At 35.1% G+C, this 20797-nt stretch overlaps 1 protein-coding gene across 3 annotated transcripts in view; it reads right to left on the bottom strand.

Annotated features, from left to right (window-relative positions):
• The window catches only part of ZRANB3 (zinc finger RANBP2-type containing 3), a 258579-nt gene that overhangs the window by 99081 nt on the left and 138701 nt on the right, over positions 1-20797 (bottom strand). For all 3 annotated transcript variants that reach the window (XM_081241602.1, XM_081241601.1, XM_081241603.1), the window contains 3 exons: positions 19265-19443; positions 15957-16188; positions 10962-11047 (listed from right to left, as the gene is read on the bottom strand). In XM_081241602.1, coding sequence (XP_081097728.1) covers positions 10962-11047; positions 15957-16188; positions 19265-19443 — 497 coding nt within the window. The remainder of the gene's footprint in view (positions 1-10961; positions 11048-15956; positions 16189-19264; positions 19444-20797) is intronic.

Raw genomic sequence — 20797 nt, 5'->3', positions numbered from 1 at the left:
AAAACTCATAAATAAAAAGGAAAAACTCAGCATTTATCCCGCCTTTTGTAAACAAAGAGAACCACTGAGTGTCCAAATAGTGGATGAGGCATGGTTGGTTCCTTTATAGAGGCATGTCAGGTAATAAATGAAGAAAGAGTATTAGAATATTACCATTTTGCCATGTCTAATGATTTAATAAATCATGTACTGAATGTTGATAGCTACTAACATGACAAAAAGAGTCCTTAGATATCACAGGCCTTCTAATGGAAGAACACAACATCCCTAGAAAAGTAGAATTGCTAAAAAAATTGAAATCTCTATATCAAATACAGAGGACAGAGGAACATGTTAAACAAAACCATGGAGATGCAAGCAGCAAAATCCAGACTACAGAAACAATTTAGTTTCTTCAACAAATTAAAATTAACCAAATAAGCAAGGAAATAGAGGAGAAACTTGGAGACTAAGAGAGACTTAGATTTTTATTTATTTGTTTATTTTGCGGTACGCGGGCCTCTCACTGTTGTTGCCTCTCCTGTTGCGGAGCACAGGCTCCGGACGCGCAGGCTCAGCGGCCATGGCTCACGGGCCCAGCTGCTCCGCGGCATGTGGGATCTTCCCAGACCAGGGGGGGAACCCATGTCCCCTGCATCGGCAGGCAGACTCTCAACCACTGCACCACCAGGGAAGCCTGAGAGACTTAGATTAAGAGAGAGATCTATCATTTGTAATGTGTGAGCCTTATTTGAGTACTGACTCAAACAATGGGGAAAAAACTTAAAAAACTGTAAAATTATGATATTCACAAGATAACTGGGAATTGAAACACTGAGTTTTTAATGTTATTAAGGGATAATTATTAGTTTTAATCTTTTTATGCATGATAATGGTATAATAATTAATTTTTTTTTTTTTTTTTTTTTTTTTTTTTTTTTTGCTGTACGCGGGCCTCTCACTGCTGTGGCCTCTCCCGTTGCGGAGCACAGGCTCCGGACACACAGGCTCCGCGGCCATGGCTCGCGGGCCCAGCCGCTGCGCGGCATGTGGGATCTTCCGGGATAGGGGCACGAACCCGTGTCCCCTGCATCGGCAGGCGGACTCTCAACCACTGCGCCACCAGGGAAGCCCAATAATTAATTTTTTTAAAAAAAGAGTTCTTAATCTCTAGATGTATTTACTGAAACATTTTATGGATAAAATGTGATGTCTAGGCTTTGCTTCAAAATAATACAGGGTGGTGGAGGTAAATGAGATTATAAGTAAAACAAGATTGGCCATAAGTTGACAAATGTTGATGCTCATGAAGAGTACATGGGGGGGGGCTTCCCTGGTGGCGCAGTGGTTGAGAGTCCGCCTGCCGATGCAGGGGACACGGGTTCGTGCCCCGGTCCGGGAGGATCCTGCGTGCCGTGGAGCGGCTGGGCCCGTGGGCCATGGCCGCTGGGCCTGCGCGTCCGGAGCCTGTGCTCCGCAACGTGAGAGGCCACAACAGTGAGAGGCCCGCGTATCCAAAAAAAAAAAAAAAAAAAAAAAAAAAAGAGTACATGGGGGCTCATTATTTTGTTCTGTCTACTTTTACATATATTGAATTTTTTCCATGAAAAAATATTAAAAAGAAGACCAGAAAGTAAACTAAGAAACAAAAGTCATCAAATCCAGGAATGGAACAGCAAAAGAAAATTCAGAAAGACAGCTTTGCACCATGCCTAAAGAAAAACCAGTCCAGATTGGAGCAGAACAGGAGGCTGTGGGAGGGAGGCCTCCAGGAAATAAGAAAAAAAAAAAAAAAAAAAAAAAAGATAATTCTATGAGCTTGTATGACCTTTTGGAAGTTGACAGATTTGCTGAAGTCTTTGAGTAAAAAAAAAAAAAAAAAAAATAGTGATAGCTATATAGAAAACCAAAAGATGGAATAAAAGGGAATAATTAAAGATAAAAAGTTAACCAAGAAAGGAAGAGTCAGCTATTTGATTTATTAGAGAACAATATTATTTAGTCTATTTATTCTATTTATTTAGCCAATCATATAAACATGGATACTGAATTACCAAATAATTCAAATATTGAAAAAGGAATAACAGAAAAGTGATGACATGGGGTGTTTAAATTACTACTCTTTCACTTTTTAGCTTTGTGATTTGGACAAGTTACTTAATCTTTTCAAGTCTCAGTTTACTCATCTATAAAATGGACATATCAATCATGTAGGATTGTTTAAAGAATTAAAGATAATACATCTAAAATACATAGCATAGTATCTTATACATAAAATGACATATCATATAGCCAATAAAAAAGATGTATTTTAGTTATTGATATAGAAAGACATCTTAAAAATTGTGTTCAATGAAAAAGCATATTACAGAAGAGTATGCATAATATGGCCCAATTTATATAAAACTGCCTCTCTCTCTATCTCTCTACCAATCTACCTATCCTTATGTATCTAAGCAGAGAAGCTATCTAGAGGGAAAGTTACTATAATAAATTAGTCCTGGTTACCTCTGGACAGTGAGAGTTCAGTTAATTTGTACTTATTTTAAAATTATTTTCTCTTTGTTTGATTTGATAAAATAAGTATGAATCCTTTTCACAAAAGGAATAAACTATCTTTACATTAGTAGTATTTAAAAAAATAAAAGAGAGATTAAAAAAAATAAAATAGGGAGATTGGGATTGTCATGTATACACTGATGTGTATAAAATGGGTAACTATTAAGAATCTGCTGTATAAAAAAAATAAATAAAATAAAATTCAAAAATTCAAAAAAATAAAAAAATATAAAAAAAGAGAAACAAACCAACAAAAACCTAACTTGAGGGTTTCAAATTTTGTATTTTGCATTAAAAAGTTCTCATCTTTCACTTTGTTACCTAAAAAAACTAATATAGCTCCATGAAACAACCCTTCATGAATTATTTACTCTGAGGAAAGAGAATATTCCTAGTCCATCAAAAAGTCTACAAATAATAAATGCTGGAGGGTAAAGGGTGGGGAGAAAAGGGAACCCTCCTAAAGTGTTGGTGGGAATGTAAATTGGCGCTGCCACTATGTAAAACAGTATTGAGATTGCTTAAAAAACTAAAAATAGAGTTACCATATGATCCAGCAATCCCACGCCTGGGCATTTATCAGGAAAAGACAAAAACTCTAATTTTAAAAGATAAATGCACCCAGTGTTCATAGCTGAATCACATAAGTTTTGATATGTTATCTTTTCATTTTCATTCATGTCAAAGTATTTTCTTTTTAAAAAATATTTATTTATTTATTTATTTATTTATTTATTTATTTAGGGCTGTGTTGGGTCTTCGTTTCTGTGCGAGGGCTTTCTCTAGTTGTGGCAAGCGGGAGCCACTCTTCATCGCGGTGCACGGGCCTCTCACTATCGCGGCCTCTCTTGTTGCGGAGCACAGGCTCCAGATGCGCAGGCTCAGTAGTTGTGGCTCACGGGCCCAGTTGCTCCGCGGCATGTGGGATCCTCCCAGACCAGGGTCCGAACCCTTGTCCCCTGCATTAGCAGGCAGACTCTCAACCACTGCGCCACCAGGGAAGCCCCCATGTCAAAGTATTTTCTAATTTCCCCTGTGATTTCTTCTTTGACTCATTTATTACTTAAGAACATGTTGAATTTCTATATATTTGTGAATTCCCCTAATTTCTTTCTGTAATTGGTTTCTGATTTTATTCTGCTGTGGTTGGAGAACACACTTGTGATTTTAATCCTTGTAAATTTATTGAGACTTGTTTTATGGCCTAACATATGGTGTATCCTGGAAAACCTTCTGTGTGCACTTGAGAAGAATGTGTATTCTTCTGCTGTTGTGTGGAGCGTTCGATAGATGTCTGCCAGGTTTATTTGTCTGCTAGGCTTATAGTGCTTTTCAAGTTTTCAAAAAAAATTTTTATTGAGTTATAGTTGATGTAAAGATTAATACAAATTTCATTTTGACAGTATATAAAAACTTTGTCTCTGTATAGCTCCAAAAATAAATAAATAAATAAAATAACGTATGAAGACAATGTTAAAGCATGAGACAAGATGATACTAAGTGAAAACAGTAGATGACAGCATCACATGTAGGCTACGTTAAACTTTAAATCTATGTAAAAATTATTAGATATATGGACAAGCGTAGAAATAAAGAAAAAAATGAAAACAATTTACTTGTTAGTATAGTTGGATTATGGTAGTTTTCCACTCCATTTTTATTGTATGGTGTTATATATTTTATTGTCTTCTTGTCATATATACATATGAATATTTTACAATTTCTTATATTAAGCCAAAATCTACCTCCCCATTAAGTTTCATTCCGTGATAATAATGTTACTCTCTGAGACCACAAAGATAAAAGTCTAATTCCTTTAAAACATGACAGATCTTTAAGTATTTAAAGACTTGTTCCCTCTAGGTCTTCTCTTTTTCAAATTCCTATAGGCTTCCTAAGATCAAGCACTACATCTTACTCATCTTTGTATTGCCGGCAGCTCTGAAATAATGTTAAATATAGCAGGCAATCAATAATATTAGGCATTTGTAGAGCTGAATATGAAATCCCTCATTATTCCGGTAACCCTTTCCCAGATATGTTTTCATTTGTTAACATGCTTCTTAAAATGTGACTTTTAGTTCCCTTTCAGTTCCTTGTATTCCTTGTCTCCAGTGACCTTCTAAAATCCACTCCAATCATTCTACTCCCACAGCAATAATCGATCCTGAAAAAGAGCTCTACCTGGTAAGTTCAGACTCAGACCTTCCACTCTTCAGTAACTCCGTCCTCCTAGCCCTCTTGTTCACTCACACCCACTGTAGCTTTACTATCTCATCAGGACCTTTCAGTCAACTTTTACCATATCCACAATATCCTTCCTGTCTTCACATCCTTCCTCACCTTACTTTGATTTCCAAGTCCATACATTACCTTTGTTTTTATCAGTATAGTATAATTTCCCTTGTCCCACAGTCCATGCATTGCAAGCTAGTGAAAAAAAAAATCTTGGATCAATCCAACTATAAGCCTTTTCCAAGCCTCTACCCACGCTGCTGGGAAATATACCTTAGAGAAGACTGGTTCCAGTACAAATCTAGAATTGCTGATCTCAATTGGTTATTCAGTGCTGCACCAATTCTACCACACTAATCTCATTATCTCATTCCCCCATTGATCAAAATCTCACACCATGTCAATATTCATCAAAATCTCACACCATGTCAACGTTCATCAAACTTTTAACCTTCAACTTTTCCATTTCTCTGAAACTTTTCCCTGAAACGTTTTCAGTTTCCTAGAGAAAATAAAAGTATGCAAAGTCCCTCAACTTCTTGCCAGCCCAGAAACTATGGATATTGTAAATAATATCATAAAGCCATAAAAAGGCTGAAGGTATTTAGGTATACAAAGAAAGGACAAATAAGTAAAGTACAATACAACATGTACGTTTATAACAACTAGTAAAAAATAGGAATTTGCTTGAAAAGGCACACAATTTACGCGGAAAGATGAAAAACTACGCACAGTTGCCTAAAGGGAGGGAAACTGGGGTGAAAGGAAGATTTTTCAAAGTATATACGTTTCTATTGCTTTAGAATTTTGAACCATGTGAAAATGTTGTCTTAAAAAATAACAAATAAAACTTGTGAATATAATCATGTGTGTCCTTTCATGCATGCAGTGGGGGGATGGGAAGTTATTATTTAATGGGCACAGAGTTTCAGTGCCCATTAAAGTTCTAGAGATGGGTGGTGGTGATGGCTGCACAACAGTGTGAATGTACTTAATATCACTGAACTATAAACTTAAAAATGGTTAAAATGATAAACTTCCTCAAGTATATTCTAGTGTAATTTAAAAAAACTCCACAATAGTGATAACTAAAATAACAACACAAAACACCCTCCAGTGCCTTCCTACTGCGATTATGATGAAGAACAAGACCCTGTATAATATGACCCCTGCCTAACTCCATCTTGTCTTGAGACCCTCTCTTCAATTCACTCAAGAATATTCAAGCTGAACTGAACTTCTTCTAATTCCTCAAAGGCATAGCAGTCTCTCTTGCTCTGAGCCTTACCACAGAAAATTCTTCCCGGAATGCAAATAAGTATCACTTACTCACAGGATGCCTCTTCTGTCCTCTCTTACTTTTAGTTCACTTTATTAAATTCTGCCATAACATTCTTTGCTTCCTTTTATGACACTCATCACAACTATAATTATCTGGTTAGTGTTTGACTAGAAAATTCAATGAAGGCTAGGACCACGTGAGTCTTGTTCTCTAATGCATACCTGATGCCTAGCACATGGCATGGCATGTAACAAGTACCCTATAAATATTTTTTGAATGAGTGGATTAATTCAAAATTAAACCATACTCCTGATAGTCTAATCAATGAGCAGAGTAGAACCATCCCTTACTCTAGATGCTACTTTGATTAGTGTGCCCTAATATTACTTTATTTTTATCAGTTATGACAGACACTTGACTTTAATTTAGCCTAGCATTATTTAAAACCAGAAGTCTTTTTGAACTGAACTACTGATAAAAGGTGAGGATTTCTCAAATCCCTTCCACACAAAGCAGACTTTCCAAGCATAAGTGTAGAATTTATCCTATTAATTTTTATCTAGTTAGTTTTCAAACTCATCTCTGCCATCCAGTATATTAACTATTTCTCTCAGATTTGAGCCATTTGCAAATGGGGTAGACCTGACTTCTATTTAGCCATGGATGAGAACATTAAATGCAACAGTGCTAACGACAAGGTACAGTGCACTTCCATAAAAGACATTTCTTGAAGCTGACATAACCTACTAATTAACACTTTTGGAGAATGACTATAAATATCTTTATATGTACTATCACCCAGGATTTTCCCTCTCATAAAAATTTAGACAACTATTTCTCCTAAGAGGTAGAATGGGCACAAAATATCAGCTGTAAAGAAAGTTCAGAAAATTTGATAGATTACTATAAAGATATTAACCTTTAAGCATGACATCAGGGAGGTGGCTGCTAATAACGGGATGCATGGCTGGACTATCTATGTGTCCTTTTTTTCTATGTAAAAGAACATTTTTTAAAGTTGCCATTGCCTAAGTCTTTCTTACTGCCAGGAAAAGTGAAAAAAATGTTAACAGGAAGTCACATACAGGACAAGCCATTTAACCTTGCCAGGTTCCTATAAAATGACAGAGGGGGACTGCGTGATTGTAAAGTCTTTCTAGCTCTAACGTGCTAATGGTTGAAACTGAATGTGCTGTCTTCTCCAAGTCATATTTGTATTTATAGCTTCTTCTAAATATAACCTAGTAGAGCGAATGATGTAAGGAATCTTGGATATGAGATGCTCTGATTGAGTAATACTTTCTCTTGTTCCTCTCAAAGCAAACCAGGTAGGTGGTTACCTACACCTAGACTTCTCATCTCAAAATCACATTCACGTAAGTATACTTCTGTTTACCATCACTTATGTATTTAATCAACTTTACAAAGGTAAAGTTACACTTTTGCTCAAACTTCATTTAATTTTATTTTTAATATAGTCATGACATTTCAAGTATAAAATAAGGGTCTAGAACTGAATAACTAACCATAATTTGGCTTCTGCAAAATTATAGTGTGAAAATGACAACTTCTTAGAATCCAAACATTATGGAAAAAAATTTAACATTCCATAGACTAACTTAAAATGCCAGGAAGTGCCTTGATCTGAATCAGAGTCTATGAAACCATAGGGCTTTCGAGGTAAAGAAGTAAAGGAATAACATACAACTTTTGAAATGGAATCTGAAAGAAAATGCCTTGAGAAGCATGATAATCTTGAAATGGCTTTCTCTCGTAAACAGGAAATAGAACACAATCTCTCTAATCATAAAGCATTTCATAAAGATAAACTTTTCTTTGAAACAGTGTCTACATTAATAAGCAAGAAAAGGACAGGTATACACTTCTAACACTTCTAATGTCATGTGACAAGTCCTAATCAGAAAACAGCAAAAAAGAAACGTATTCTGACCAGTTAGGTTTTGCTAGTCCCCAGAATGTAATTATATTAATATATTAATATATCTGTTTCACGTAGGCAAACGTTATTTATTTATTTTTTTTTTTGCGGTACGCAGGCCTCTCACTGTTGTGGCCTCTCCCGTTGCGGAGCACAGGCTCCGGATGTGCAGGCTCAGCGGCCATGGCTCACGGGCCTAGCCACTCCGCGGCATGTGGGATCTTCCCGGATCAGGCACGAACCCGCATCCCCTGCATCGGCAGGCGGACTCTCAACCACTGCACCACCAGGGAAGCCCTAGGCAAAGGTTTGACATTTATAATCTGCAAGAATTATAACTAAGGGCTCCCCAACAATATCTACCATTGTACCTATTTGGTATTATATCCTAAAACTATTTATTATTATTTGTGTAGAGGAAGACAACTGACTTTTTAATGATAACTTTGTGCTAAGACACCTTAATGAAATCTCTTTGGTTTTGAACATTTTTGAGCTCATTGTCTTGGGTCTTCTAAATAAATAATATCAGTTGCACATATTAATAATTTTGCCTTTTTCTTTCCAATTTTTACCTCTTATTTTTCTTTTGAGTAGTTGAACTAGTTGAACTAATGCCCACAGAATAAAGGTAAAGTGCATGACAATTAACACCCTTGCCTTGGTTTTAGTGTTTCATGTGATGGTGGCTTTGGGATTAAAACACATACACAGACACATAAACGTATACATTATATGTGTTGGTATGTATATAAATATCACACATGAATAACTTAAAACTATTAAAAACTGTAATCAAAGATGAATGCTGGGGACTTCCCTGGTGGTGCAGTGGTTAAGAATCCACCTGCCAATGCAGGGGACATGGGTTCTGAGCCCTGGTCCAGGAAGATCCCACATGCCGCGGAGCAACTAAACCCATAAGCCACAACTACTGAGCCTGAGCTCTAGAGCCCGTGAGCCATAACTACTGAGCCCGCCCACTGCAACTACTGAAGCCTGTGTACCTAGAGCCTGTGCTCTGCAACAAGAGAAGCCACCACAATGAAAAGCCCACGCACCGCAACAAAGAGTAGCCCCTGATTGCTGCAACTAGAGAAAGCCCACATGAAGCAATGAAGACCCAACACAGCCAAAAATAAATAAATAAATTTATTTATTTAAAAAAAAAAGATGTATGCTGAACTTTATTAAATTCTATCTCAGCATAAATGGGGAAAATGAAATGAAACTTTTCCTTTTCATTATTAACATGGCTTATTAATAGATTTCCTAATATTAAACTATGGCTGCATTCCTGATATAGATTCCATTTGCATATGGTTAATATATTAGGCCCTTCAATGAGTATCTGGTTTATACTAATATTGACTATTTCTGCATTTATAGTCCTAAGTAGAAAAAGATCCTTGGTTCTTTTTGTGTGTGTGCTATCCTGTCTGATTTTTGGTATCAGTGTTAAACTGCCTTCACATAAACAATTTAGAAGGATTCTTTGTATCTCTGTGCTTTAGAGCCCTTTAAAAGGCATCAGAACATCACAACCACACAGGGATATTTGAGGGAATTGTAGAAAGAAAAAAATCAAATACATACACACACACATATTGAGAAAAAAGATGAGGGACTCATATCACAGATAAAGACCTGATGCTCACAATATATAAAGATTTCCAGTACATTAATAAGGAAAAAACCCAATAAGCTTAGTAGAATGAAGGGCAAAGAGCACAGATAACTGACGGATAAAAGTACAAATGACCCTTACATGCATGAAAAGAATGTTCAGCTGCACTTAGTCATGTGCAAGAGGACTAATGTGCATTAAAACTACTATCAAATCACACTGGCAATACAAGATAATTTCTACTTGAATATGTTGGCAAGGTGTGGGGAAAGAGACAATCTTACTGCTGATAGGAACATAAATCGGTATCAGTTTTGTGGAGCGTAATTTGCAAACGTTTAAAAAATATAAAAATGCAAATGCCCTTTCTACCAGCAATTCCACTTCTAATAAATTTATCTTACATATTTATTCCCATGTATATTACATGAAATATTAAAATACCTAAAAATTATTGAGAGCTCACTATGTGCCAGTCACCGTTCAAGCCTTTATAAATATAAGCTAATTTAAGTCTCATAATAACTCTGAGGAAGGAATAATTATTCTGTTTTTAAAGCTGAAGAAATTAAGGGATAGGGAGGTAAACTTATTTTCCTAAAATGAAACATCTGGTAGGCACTGAATATGAAAATAAAACACAGGTGGTCTAGCTCTAGTTTTACATGCTCTTTGACACTATAATATACTACCTCTCAACACGTGCAAGGATATTCATTGCTGCACTGTATGCAACAGCTATATACCACAAAGAAATGTCCATTAATAGTACACTGCATAAATCAGTTATAGGGCATCCAAACAGTAGAATACATGCAGCATTTAAAAAGAAAGGTCAAAGCTCTTCTAGTAACTGATATGCAAGAATCTCCAATACATAGTAGGTGAAGACAGCAAACTGCAGAACAGTGTGTACATTACAATACTATATATGTAGAAATAAAATGAAAAAATATTATACACACATAACTACATGTGCTTTTTCACGCATAAAGTATCTCCAGAAGGATACTCCTCCTCCAGAAGAGAATGTTTAACTGAGAGACACAGGTGGAATGGGCACTTACTTTTCATTTTTGTGCAATGTGCACATCCATCTAGTCAATAAAAATAAATAATTTTAAAAAGGAAATACTTGAAAGGTAAAAAATAAAGACAAACTGCCATTATCTACTCCTTTTACTTATTTTATATATGGGTCATCCACCCAAGATTTTACTTCAAATTATTCCATAGCTACCACAAGCTTGAAAAACACTGGAACAAAGGATAACTAACAGAGCTTAATGTTCATGGTAAATATGTGAGGATTAAAACTTACAGAAAATAGTTTGTCTTACCTGACATGTGCATTACAGTATCTTTTGGCATAGTCAGTCCATGTTCCAAATTTTTGTGGAAAGAGAGCTTCAATTTGCATAAAAAGCTGTAACAATACAAGTGTTCTCAATATGTTGTAATATTTTCAAGTAAATTAGTTACTATGATAAATCCAGTTAATGAAATAGTAAAAAGTAGAAAAGAAAATCTATCTCTTTCATCAAGGCTCCTCCTTCCCCTCCATCCACCCAACCATGCCATCCTATTCTTCAGGAATAACTCCTATCCTTTTCTTCAATATACATTTCTATACTTTGTATGCCTATATATGCATATTTGTATATTCTCTTCTATTCACATGAAGAGGATCATATAACATACACAACTCAAATTTTGTCCCTCAAAACATGTCTTAGACATCATTAAAGTACATATATACCTAATTTTACTTAGTTTTAAAAATTATATAAGCAATGTATAATAATAATAATAATAAATACTGCTTAAAGGCTGCATAGCAACTCTTTATTATGTAGACATACTGGAAAATATTTTAAAGGTCTCCTGATAATGCACATATAGGCTGTTTCTAGCTTTTATGCAGTTATAAAAATTAATAACTTGGTGTAAGTCTGTGTGTATGAGTGTAAATATGTAAATATATGTAGGTGTAGGTATATGTATCTACATCTACATCTATCAATCATCTCTCTATATCTATCCATCCATCCATCCATCCATCCCTCATCTGCATTTGTATTAGATGGGTTTATAGGGTACATTTTTAGAAATGAAACAGGTGGGTTTAAGGTATATGTTTTTAAAAATTTGATAGATGTTACTATGCTGCACTGTAAAAAGACGGTCCCAATTTATACTCCCATCAATAGTATCATAAAATCTTTTCATTTTTATAACTTTAATAGAATGCACATAGTAGTGTCTCACTGTTAATATGCTTTTTAAAAACAACAGCTTTATTGAAATATAAATTCATATACCACTTTTACTGTTCACACTTTTAAAGTGTAAATTCAGTGGCTTTTAGTATGTTCAAAATGTGTCCCAGGGACTTCCCTGCTGGCGCAGTGGTTAGGAGTCTGCCTGCCAATGCAGGGGACACGGGTTCGAGCCGTGGTCCAAGGAGGATCCTACATGCCGCCGAGCAACTAGATCCGTGCACCACAGCTACTGAGTCTGCACTCTAGAGCCTGCGAGCCACAACTACTGAGCCCGCGTGCCACAACTACTGAAGCCCACGTGCCTAGAGCCCGTGCTCTGCAACAAGAGAAGCTACCACAATGAGAAGTCCGTGCACCGCAATGAAGAGTAGCCCCTGCTCGCCACAACTAGAGAAAGCCTGTGCACAGCAATGAAGACCCAACACAGCCATAAACAAACAAACAAACAAACAAATATTTTTTTTAAAAAGTACCTCGATCACCACTATCTAATTCTGGAACATTTTTATCACTCCAAAAATAAAATCTATACCCATTACTAGTCATTTCCCATTCTCCCTCTCTTCCAGTCTTGGCAACCACTAATATATTTCCATCTCCAAGAATTTGCCTATTTTGGACATTTCATAGAAATAGAATAAAAAAATATGTAGCCTTTGTATCTGGCTTTCACTTAGCATAATGTCTTCAAGGTTCACCCATGTTGTAGAGTATGTTAGTACTTTACTTCTTTTATGGCTGCATTTTGTTTATCCATTCAGCAGTTATGGACAATGGCTTTTTTCCACTTTTGGGATATCATGAATAATGCTACTATGAACAGCTGTATATTCAATTCTCTTGGGTATATACCTAGGAATGGAATTGCTAGGTACTATAGTAATTTGATTTTTAATTTATTAAGGAACTGTCAAAGTGTTTTCCAAAGTGGCTTTGTTGCTTTACATCCTTTTTATATGACAACATACTCCTAAATAACAAATTGTTCAGAAAAGAAATCACAAGGGAAATTATTTAGAAATTAGATAAAACTTTGCAATAAATGAAACTGAGGAGATAACATACCAAAAATGAGATGCAATGAAAGCAGTGCTTAGAGGAAAATTTATATCTGTATATGTCTGTATTAAGAAAGAAGAAAGCTCTCAAATTAATAATCTAATTTTTAACCTTAAAACACTGGAAAGAAGAGCAAACTATACCCAAAACAAACAGAAGGAATAATATAACAAAGATTAGAATGGAAATGAACAAAATAGAGAATGGAAAACAACAGAGAAATAAATCAATGAGACCAAAAGTTGGTTCTTGGAGAGAGCAACAAAACTGACAAAACTTTAGCTCCAACGACCGAGAAAAAAAGAGAGATGGCTCAAATTACTAAAATCAGGAATGAAAGAGGGGACATCACTATCAACCTCACAGAAATACAAAAAATTATAAGGGAATTCTATGAACAACAGTATGCCAATATATTAAATAACTTAGATGAAATGAACAAGTTCCTAAAAAGACACAAAGTACCAAAACTGACTCAAAAAGAAACAATCTGAATGGACATTATTCAATGAAGAGAATGAGCTGTTAACCTAAATTGACTCACAAGGAAAAGTTCAGGCCCATATAGCTTCACCATCGAATTCACCAAATATTTAAAAAAGAAGTAATACCAGTGTTTTGCAAACTCTTTTAAAAAATAGAAGAGGAAAGAACACTTTCCATCTCATTCTTTGAGGCCAGTATTACCTTAATAACAAAACTGGACCAAGATATAATTTTAAAAAAACTATAAATCAATATCTCTTATGAATATAGACACAATAATCATCAACAAAATATTAGCAGACTGAATCTTGCAACATATGAAAGGATTATATATCATGACCAAGTGAGATTTATCTTAGAATGCAAGGTTGGTTTAACATCTGAAAATCGATGATTATAATACACCCTATCAATAGAATAAAGGACAAAAAAATATATAAGTACCTCAATAAATGCAGAAAAAGCATTTGACAAGCTCAATATCCTTCCATGATTAAACACTCAATAAACAAGAGGTAGAAAGGAACTTAACTGATAAAAGAAATTTACAAAAAAACACAGGTAACACAGGTAATACTTAAAGGTGAAAGACTGAGGGCTTTCCTCCTAAGATTAGGAACAAAATAAAGATGCCCATACTTGCCATTTCCATTCAAAATTGTACTGGAAGTTCTAGCCAGGGCAATTAAGCAATGTATATATGATACTGTCTACAAAAAATCCTAAGGAGTCCACTAAAAACTACTAGAAATAATAAATGAGTTCAGCAAGGTTTCAGGATACATGATCAATTGTATTTCTACATACTTGCAATGAACATTCTACAAATGAAATTAAGAAAACAATTCTATTGACAACAGTATCAAAAAGAATAAAATATTTAACAAAAGAAGCATAGGACTTATCCTGTTAAAACTACAAAGCACTGTTGGAAAACAGTTAAATCCTAAATAAATTGAAAGATATCTCATGTTCATGGATTTGAAGACTTAATACTGTAAACAAGGCAATACACTCCAAAGTGATCTGCAGGTTCAACACAATACCTATGAAAATCTAAGCTGGATTCTCTGCAAAACATGCCAGGTTCTACAAAAAAAATCATATGGAAATTCAAGGGACCCAGAATATTCAAAATCATCTTGAAAAAGAAAAACAAAGTTGGAGGACTTTCAGAACTCCTAATTTAGAACTTGTAATTTTATAGTTTTTTCTTAAAGAGTCCCAAACATCCCCAATTTTTATAACCATCGTGATCCACAAAACCAGGAATTACCCTTGCTTTGAATAGTGGCTATACTGGGTGAGGAGTGAAGGTACTGGCATGTAATCACATGGGACACAAGGGCCACTACTGTATTGTCAGTGCTCTCTTTCTTACAGTAGGTAATCAGTAAGTGAGTATTCATTTTACTACTATCACTTAAAATACATATATCTTTTATATATTCTCCTTCTTAAATGATACATTTTATGTATTTTTTATTAAGACATAATAAACCCCATTATTCAGTGACATAATTTTGGAACGTAAGTAAATTACTTGGGGTCCACTCTCCCACTTCCAGGGAGTATCCAGAGCAAAAATATAAAAGGTAAAATTGAGAATTTTACCATCACAGTCTATGTACTGTTATGTATATTTCAGAAGACTCCCAGGGTGGAGAACAAAAGCAGAGCCTTGGTAATACTAGTAGAGACGCAATACAATAGCTGCTTCTCAGGCTTGGCTTAAGGATCAAAAATAACAATGGGCACCCTTAGTTGAGTGCTTACTATGGAACATGACAAGGTACTTTCGAAGCAATATTTCCTTTATTTCTTACAACAACCCTACCAGACAATAGGCTCATATTTTTTTCTATGACTAAGTGTACTTTAATAGACAGTGCTTCCCTAGGTTACACTGACCCTTAGAGTGTTTCACCCTTCATTTCTTCCTCTCAGCCTTCCATACCCCATCTGCCTCTTAGAGTTGTAAAAGCTAAATAGGGAATCCAACAAATGCCTTATCCCTCCATTCACAGTGGATACCCTATCTAGTCTTCATATAAGTTCTATTTTCTGTCTACCTTCTGAAATGTGGATTTTGAAGCGAAAGAGGAACAGAGAGAAATTATGTAACACAGTATAAAAGATACAAAGTAGATTCAACACCAGTCATAAGGAGTTTATAATGTAAAATAGACTAGATAAATGAAAATTGAGACCATAGAAGAACCATAAGAACACAAGTGTGAAGAATATTACAAATGTGTACTCAATATGAAAGTCTTATAATGAAGTTAAAAACTATTTTTTATATATACCTACAAGCATGCCTATGGTTCACATGTAAACAGATAAAAACAGTCATGGTAAAAGATATATTTAACTATAAATAGATATCTAGAATTTCCCAATGTGCTCTTGTGGCATTTGAGGCATTTGATTTAAAATTAAAAACTGCAAAAAACAGTGATTGATTCAATTCTTTTTTTAAAGTCCAGAGTATAAGGATTTTAATACCTCTTCAGGTCTTCCCAGTGCTGGAGTTCCTGTAAGAAGAATGGCTCGTTTGGCTTTCTGTACTACTGGCAATAAAATCCTGCTGCGAGTTGCATTTCTGGACTTCATGTAGTGTGATTCATCTACAATAACTACTTTGAAGTTCTGATTATTCAGTGCATCTATCAAAGTCACCGCATCTGTGGTTAAAAGACCATAACCCAGAACTGTCACTTTGCTGGTCGATATTCTCCTAGAAAAGAAAATTCATGTACTTTAAAAATATTTTAGTAACCAATTTATCATTAAAAAAATACATTTCTTTGGGAAGAAATACAGAGGAGAAAGAAGAGGAAAAATAAGAAGAGATGGTACTACCACTGAAACCCAGTATCTCTTAAGATTTTACCATCTTCAAATATGACAAATCAGAATCCAAATTTAAAATTTGGTTAACAAAACCAAATTTTTGGTTAAATGGTCTTTGGAATATTTTGACATCCAGGTAGCCACATTTTACTAGGATAAGTACATTACTTTCTGAGAATATTTGCTTCCATGCATCTAGAATCATGCATAAAAAAAGTAGATACTCAAAGATTAGTTAACTATTCAATGAAGCCTTCCCACAAACAGGATAGCAGTGTTTTTCAGCTGAGGTGCTATTGTGATTTCGAGCAAGATGATACTTAGTATTACAGGTCTGTCCAGAACACTTCAGGGCATTTCACATTTTTGAACCCTCCTATTAAAGGCCAATATATACACTACCAAACTTAAAATAGCTAGCTAGTGGGAAGCAGCCGCATAGCACAGGGAGATCAGCTTGGTGCTTTGTGACTACCTAGAGGGGTGGGATAGGGAGGGTGGGAAGGAGGGAGACGCAAGAGGGAAGAGATATGGGAACATATGTATATGTGTAACTGATTCACTTTGTCATAAAGCAGAAACTAACACACCATTGTAAAGCAATTATACTCCAATAAAGATGTTAAGAAAAAAAAAAAAGGCCAATAGAGTCCTTATCACTTTGAAAACAAGTGAGGCCCTGGCCCTGGTGTGATAGAGTGTGGGGAAAAGAGGAGGAGGGTACCACCTCACACAGAGACACATTGGGCTAAAGTTATCTCTGATCTTTTTTTTTTTTTTTTTTGCTATACGCGGGCCTCTCACCGTTGTGGCCCCTCCCATTGCAGAGTACAGGCTCCGTATGCGCAGGCTCAGCGGCCATGGCTCACGGGCCCAGCCGCCCCGCGGCATGTGGGATCTTCCTGGACCGGGGCACGAACCCGTTTCCCCTGCATCGGCAGGCAGACTCTCAACCACTGCGCCACCAGGGAAGCCCTATCTCTGATCTTTTGGACTATCTCTATAATTTACGTATCTATAATATTCTTTATCAAACTGTAATGAAATTATTCATTTATATATTTATTTCCTTTATTATATCATAAGATGAACTGAGGACAGGAAGTGTGTCTTCTTCAGCTTTGTATGTACAGTGCTACGCTCCCAATGAGTTTGTAGAATGAAATAATTATACAAATAAATGCATTAACAATAAAACATATCACTTTTGTGTTTTCTATATCACCAGTGAAAAACACATGACAGTGTCAGTCTTCTGCAGTTCTCTACTCTCTAACAGAAAAGTCAGATCTCCTAAACAGCCAGTACTAACATGCATTTTTTTTTCTTAAGGACAACTGCATTTAATTCCTGGATAAATCTACTCAATATAGAGTCTTATGAATTTCCTACTGTACTCAAATACCAGAAAAAGCTGCAGAAGAAAAGTTTAGGGTTATTATCACTAACTTAGATATACTAAGAGCAATATACAGAAGACAAGGGCTTCAAAGGTCACTGTAGCTGCTATCCTGCCACATACTGACTAGTGGACAGTCCAGGCATAACTGGCATGACAAAAGGAGGTATATGTATTTGCAGTAAATACATGTTGCCACATGTTGCTATATACCTAAAGCTGTTTCTTTAAGTACCTGGAAGACATTGGCTAAGTTTTTCTGCCCTTAGCTAACGTCCTGCAGAAAAGTTACACTGTAGGGTTGTAGTACTGTCAAACATATCCCAACTATTATTCAAATAAAAATACTAGCTACTATTTAATCGCAATATATTTCCAAAATAACAATAAAAATTAGAAGACCTAAATGCTATTAAAAATGATAGAGGAGAAATATTTTAAAAATACTTAAATCTAACTTTTAAATAAGGTATAGCCTACAGAAAATGACTATGAAGGCCTTAATAAATTCTACATTCTCTAAATTCTTGTCTTAAATTTTATGCAGTTTTATTGTAAGAGAGAAAATTTATAATTATTGCATACATTTTATTTTGACCATGCAAATAGTGTCTAAATTTTCTTCGGCCCAGGAAGACATATTTCATTGAATTAGAGTTCCACGGTTGAAAGAGAAAAAGGCTGCCATCTATTTTATCTGGGTCCTCCTTCCACATTCACAAAGGCCACCTTTATTTCTACAAACACTCTTTATGTTTACAACCTTAGAGAATACAATATAGTAGAATACTACCACACATGCACAAAAAAATCTAAGTATTATCATTTATTTCTAGTAGATACATCACTTTTTACTTGTGGATGAGAAATTGGTAATTTTGAACTTCTGAGAACATGATAATTTGCATGATTCACCCAGAAACTCAGTGTAATAAATTATTAATATTCAAATTGATTGGTTTATTCAAATTGATTGGTTTTTTCCAATGGCTAGAAAACAAAAGGAGAAAAGTACGGTAGCTATACTATGATTGACTTTTAGAGTAAGGACTTCAAATAATCACAAAACAAATATTTTCAATATAGAAAATATTAAAATTATAAATTAAAATAATAAAAAAGTAAAATTGCCTAACATTAATTTTCAGTTATACATAAAACTTGCATACTAACAACTTAGAGAGCAAAACCAGCCATAGTTGCTGATAATAAAAGCTCAAAATCTTCAAGTTGATCCTTGAAAAGTTGTAAAATTTGTTTTTCAACCCTAAAATAGTCTGCTTAAAGTAAATTTAAGGTATATACAGCATAGGTATATTCATATATTTTTAAAGCATGTATACTTTACATTTACTTTAAAAATATACCATAACGGAGCTTATGACATCAAATACACAGTTGGGTTTTAGATAAATAATTCATATTTTAAAGTGTAAAATAAAATTCACCATATTACTCTCTTCATTCCAAATTCTGTGATAATCTCATTCTAAACATGGCTATATGCTAAATACACACAGGAGGGCTTTTCTTTTCTTAAAGATTAAAAAGTTGTTCTTACCCAACATCAGTTTTATTCTGGATAACATTGATTTCTTCTGGACCCAGCTCTGGGATCCATTTCTCTATTTCTTCTGTCCAAGGGTACCTCAGAGATGAAGGGACCACTATTAAAAGTGGCCATTCCTCCTTATAGAAGTAAGCGATGCCAAATGCCTGAATTGTCTTTCCTAGACCCATCTAAATTAAAAATAAATAAATGTTAAAATAGTTTGAAAGAAAATGTTTATCAAATATTTTATTTAAAAGTATTGTCAAAATAATTTTCCAATGTAAAATCATCTGGATTACATAGTTAATAAAGAGCTCAAGATTATCATGATATTTAAAATTTATTAAGAAAATTATATTATTTTCAAGTCAATTGTGATTGAACTTAGAGACAAAAGGACCACTAATTTAAAATATTAGTTACACTGGTTTCAAACAACAAGGTTCTACTGTATAGCACAGGGAACTATATTCAATATCCTATGATAAACTGTAATGGAAGAAAATATAAAAGAATATGTATGTATGTAACTGAATCACTTTGCTATACAGCAGAAATTAACACAACATTGTAAGTCAACTATACTTCAATTTCAAATATCAAAAAAATTAGTTATACTGATTTCATACAACTCAATTTTACAAAGATGTATGTGACCATGTATAATTCTCCGCTTGGAGAACACAAGAGTAAATACTTTACCTATACAGCACAATATCATGTAATTTTAAAGCTAGAATAAGTCCTAAATCATGCACATTTTACAACAGAAGTAAGTACAGAGAGGTTAAATTACTTGTTGAAGTTCACAGTTAACTAGATGAAAAAGTAGTATGAAAGCCCACATCACTGCTGTCTCGATTGTTTTCACAGTTATATCACACTGCCCGATCTCTAAGCTGTCCCCATTTAAAAACTGATTACTAAATGAATGTCTATAGTGGTTGTGTTCATAAAAGCCAGAAAGTGGAGACAACTCAGACGTGCTTCAACTGGTGCATGAATAAAAACTGTGGTAAATCTATACAATGCAATACCATTTAGCACTAAAAAAGGAACAAAACTGGTATAGACAATCTTATTTACAAAGCAGAAACAGAGACACAGACGTAGAGAACAAACGTATGGATACCAAGGGGGAAGTGGGGGGTGGGATGAATTGGGAGATTGGTATTGACATATATGCACTACTGATACTATGTATAAAATAGAGAACTTCCCTGGTGGCACATTGGTTAAGAATCCGCCTGCCAATGCAGGGGACGCGGGTTCGATCCCTGGTCTGGAAAGATCCCACATGCCACAGAGCAACTAAGCCCGTGTGCCACAACTACTGAGCCTGCACTCTAGAGTTCGTGAGCCACAACTACTGAGCCCACGTGCCACAACTACTGAAGCCAGCATGCCTAGAGCCCGTGCTCTGCAACAAAGAGAAGCCACTGCAATGAGAAGCCCACGTACCACAACAAAGAGTAACCCCCGCTTGCTGCAACTAGAGAAAGCCTGCGTGCAGCAATGAAGACCCAACACAGCCAAAAATAA

Source organism: Mesoplodon bidens, assembly GCF_964165515.1.
Source record: "Mesoplodon bidens genome assembly, chromosome: 8".
Lineage (NCBI taxonomy): Eukaryota > Metazoa > Chordata > Mammalia > Artiodactyla > Ziphiidae > Mesoplodon > Mesoplodon bidens.
The sequence above is the reverse complement of the archived record's forward strand: the minus strand, read 5'-3'. Positions and strand labels throughout refer to the sequence as shown.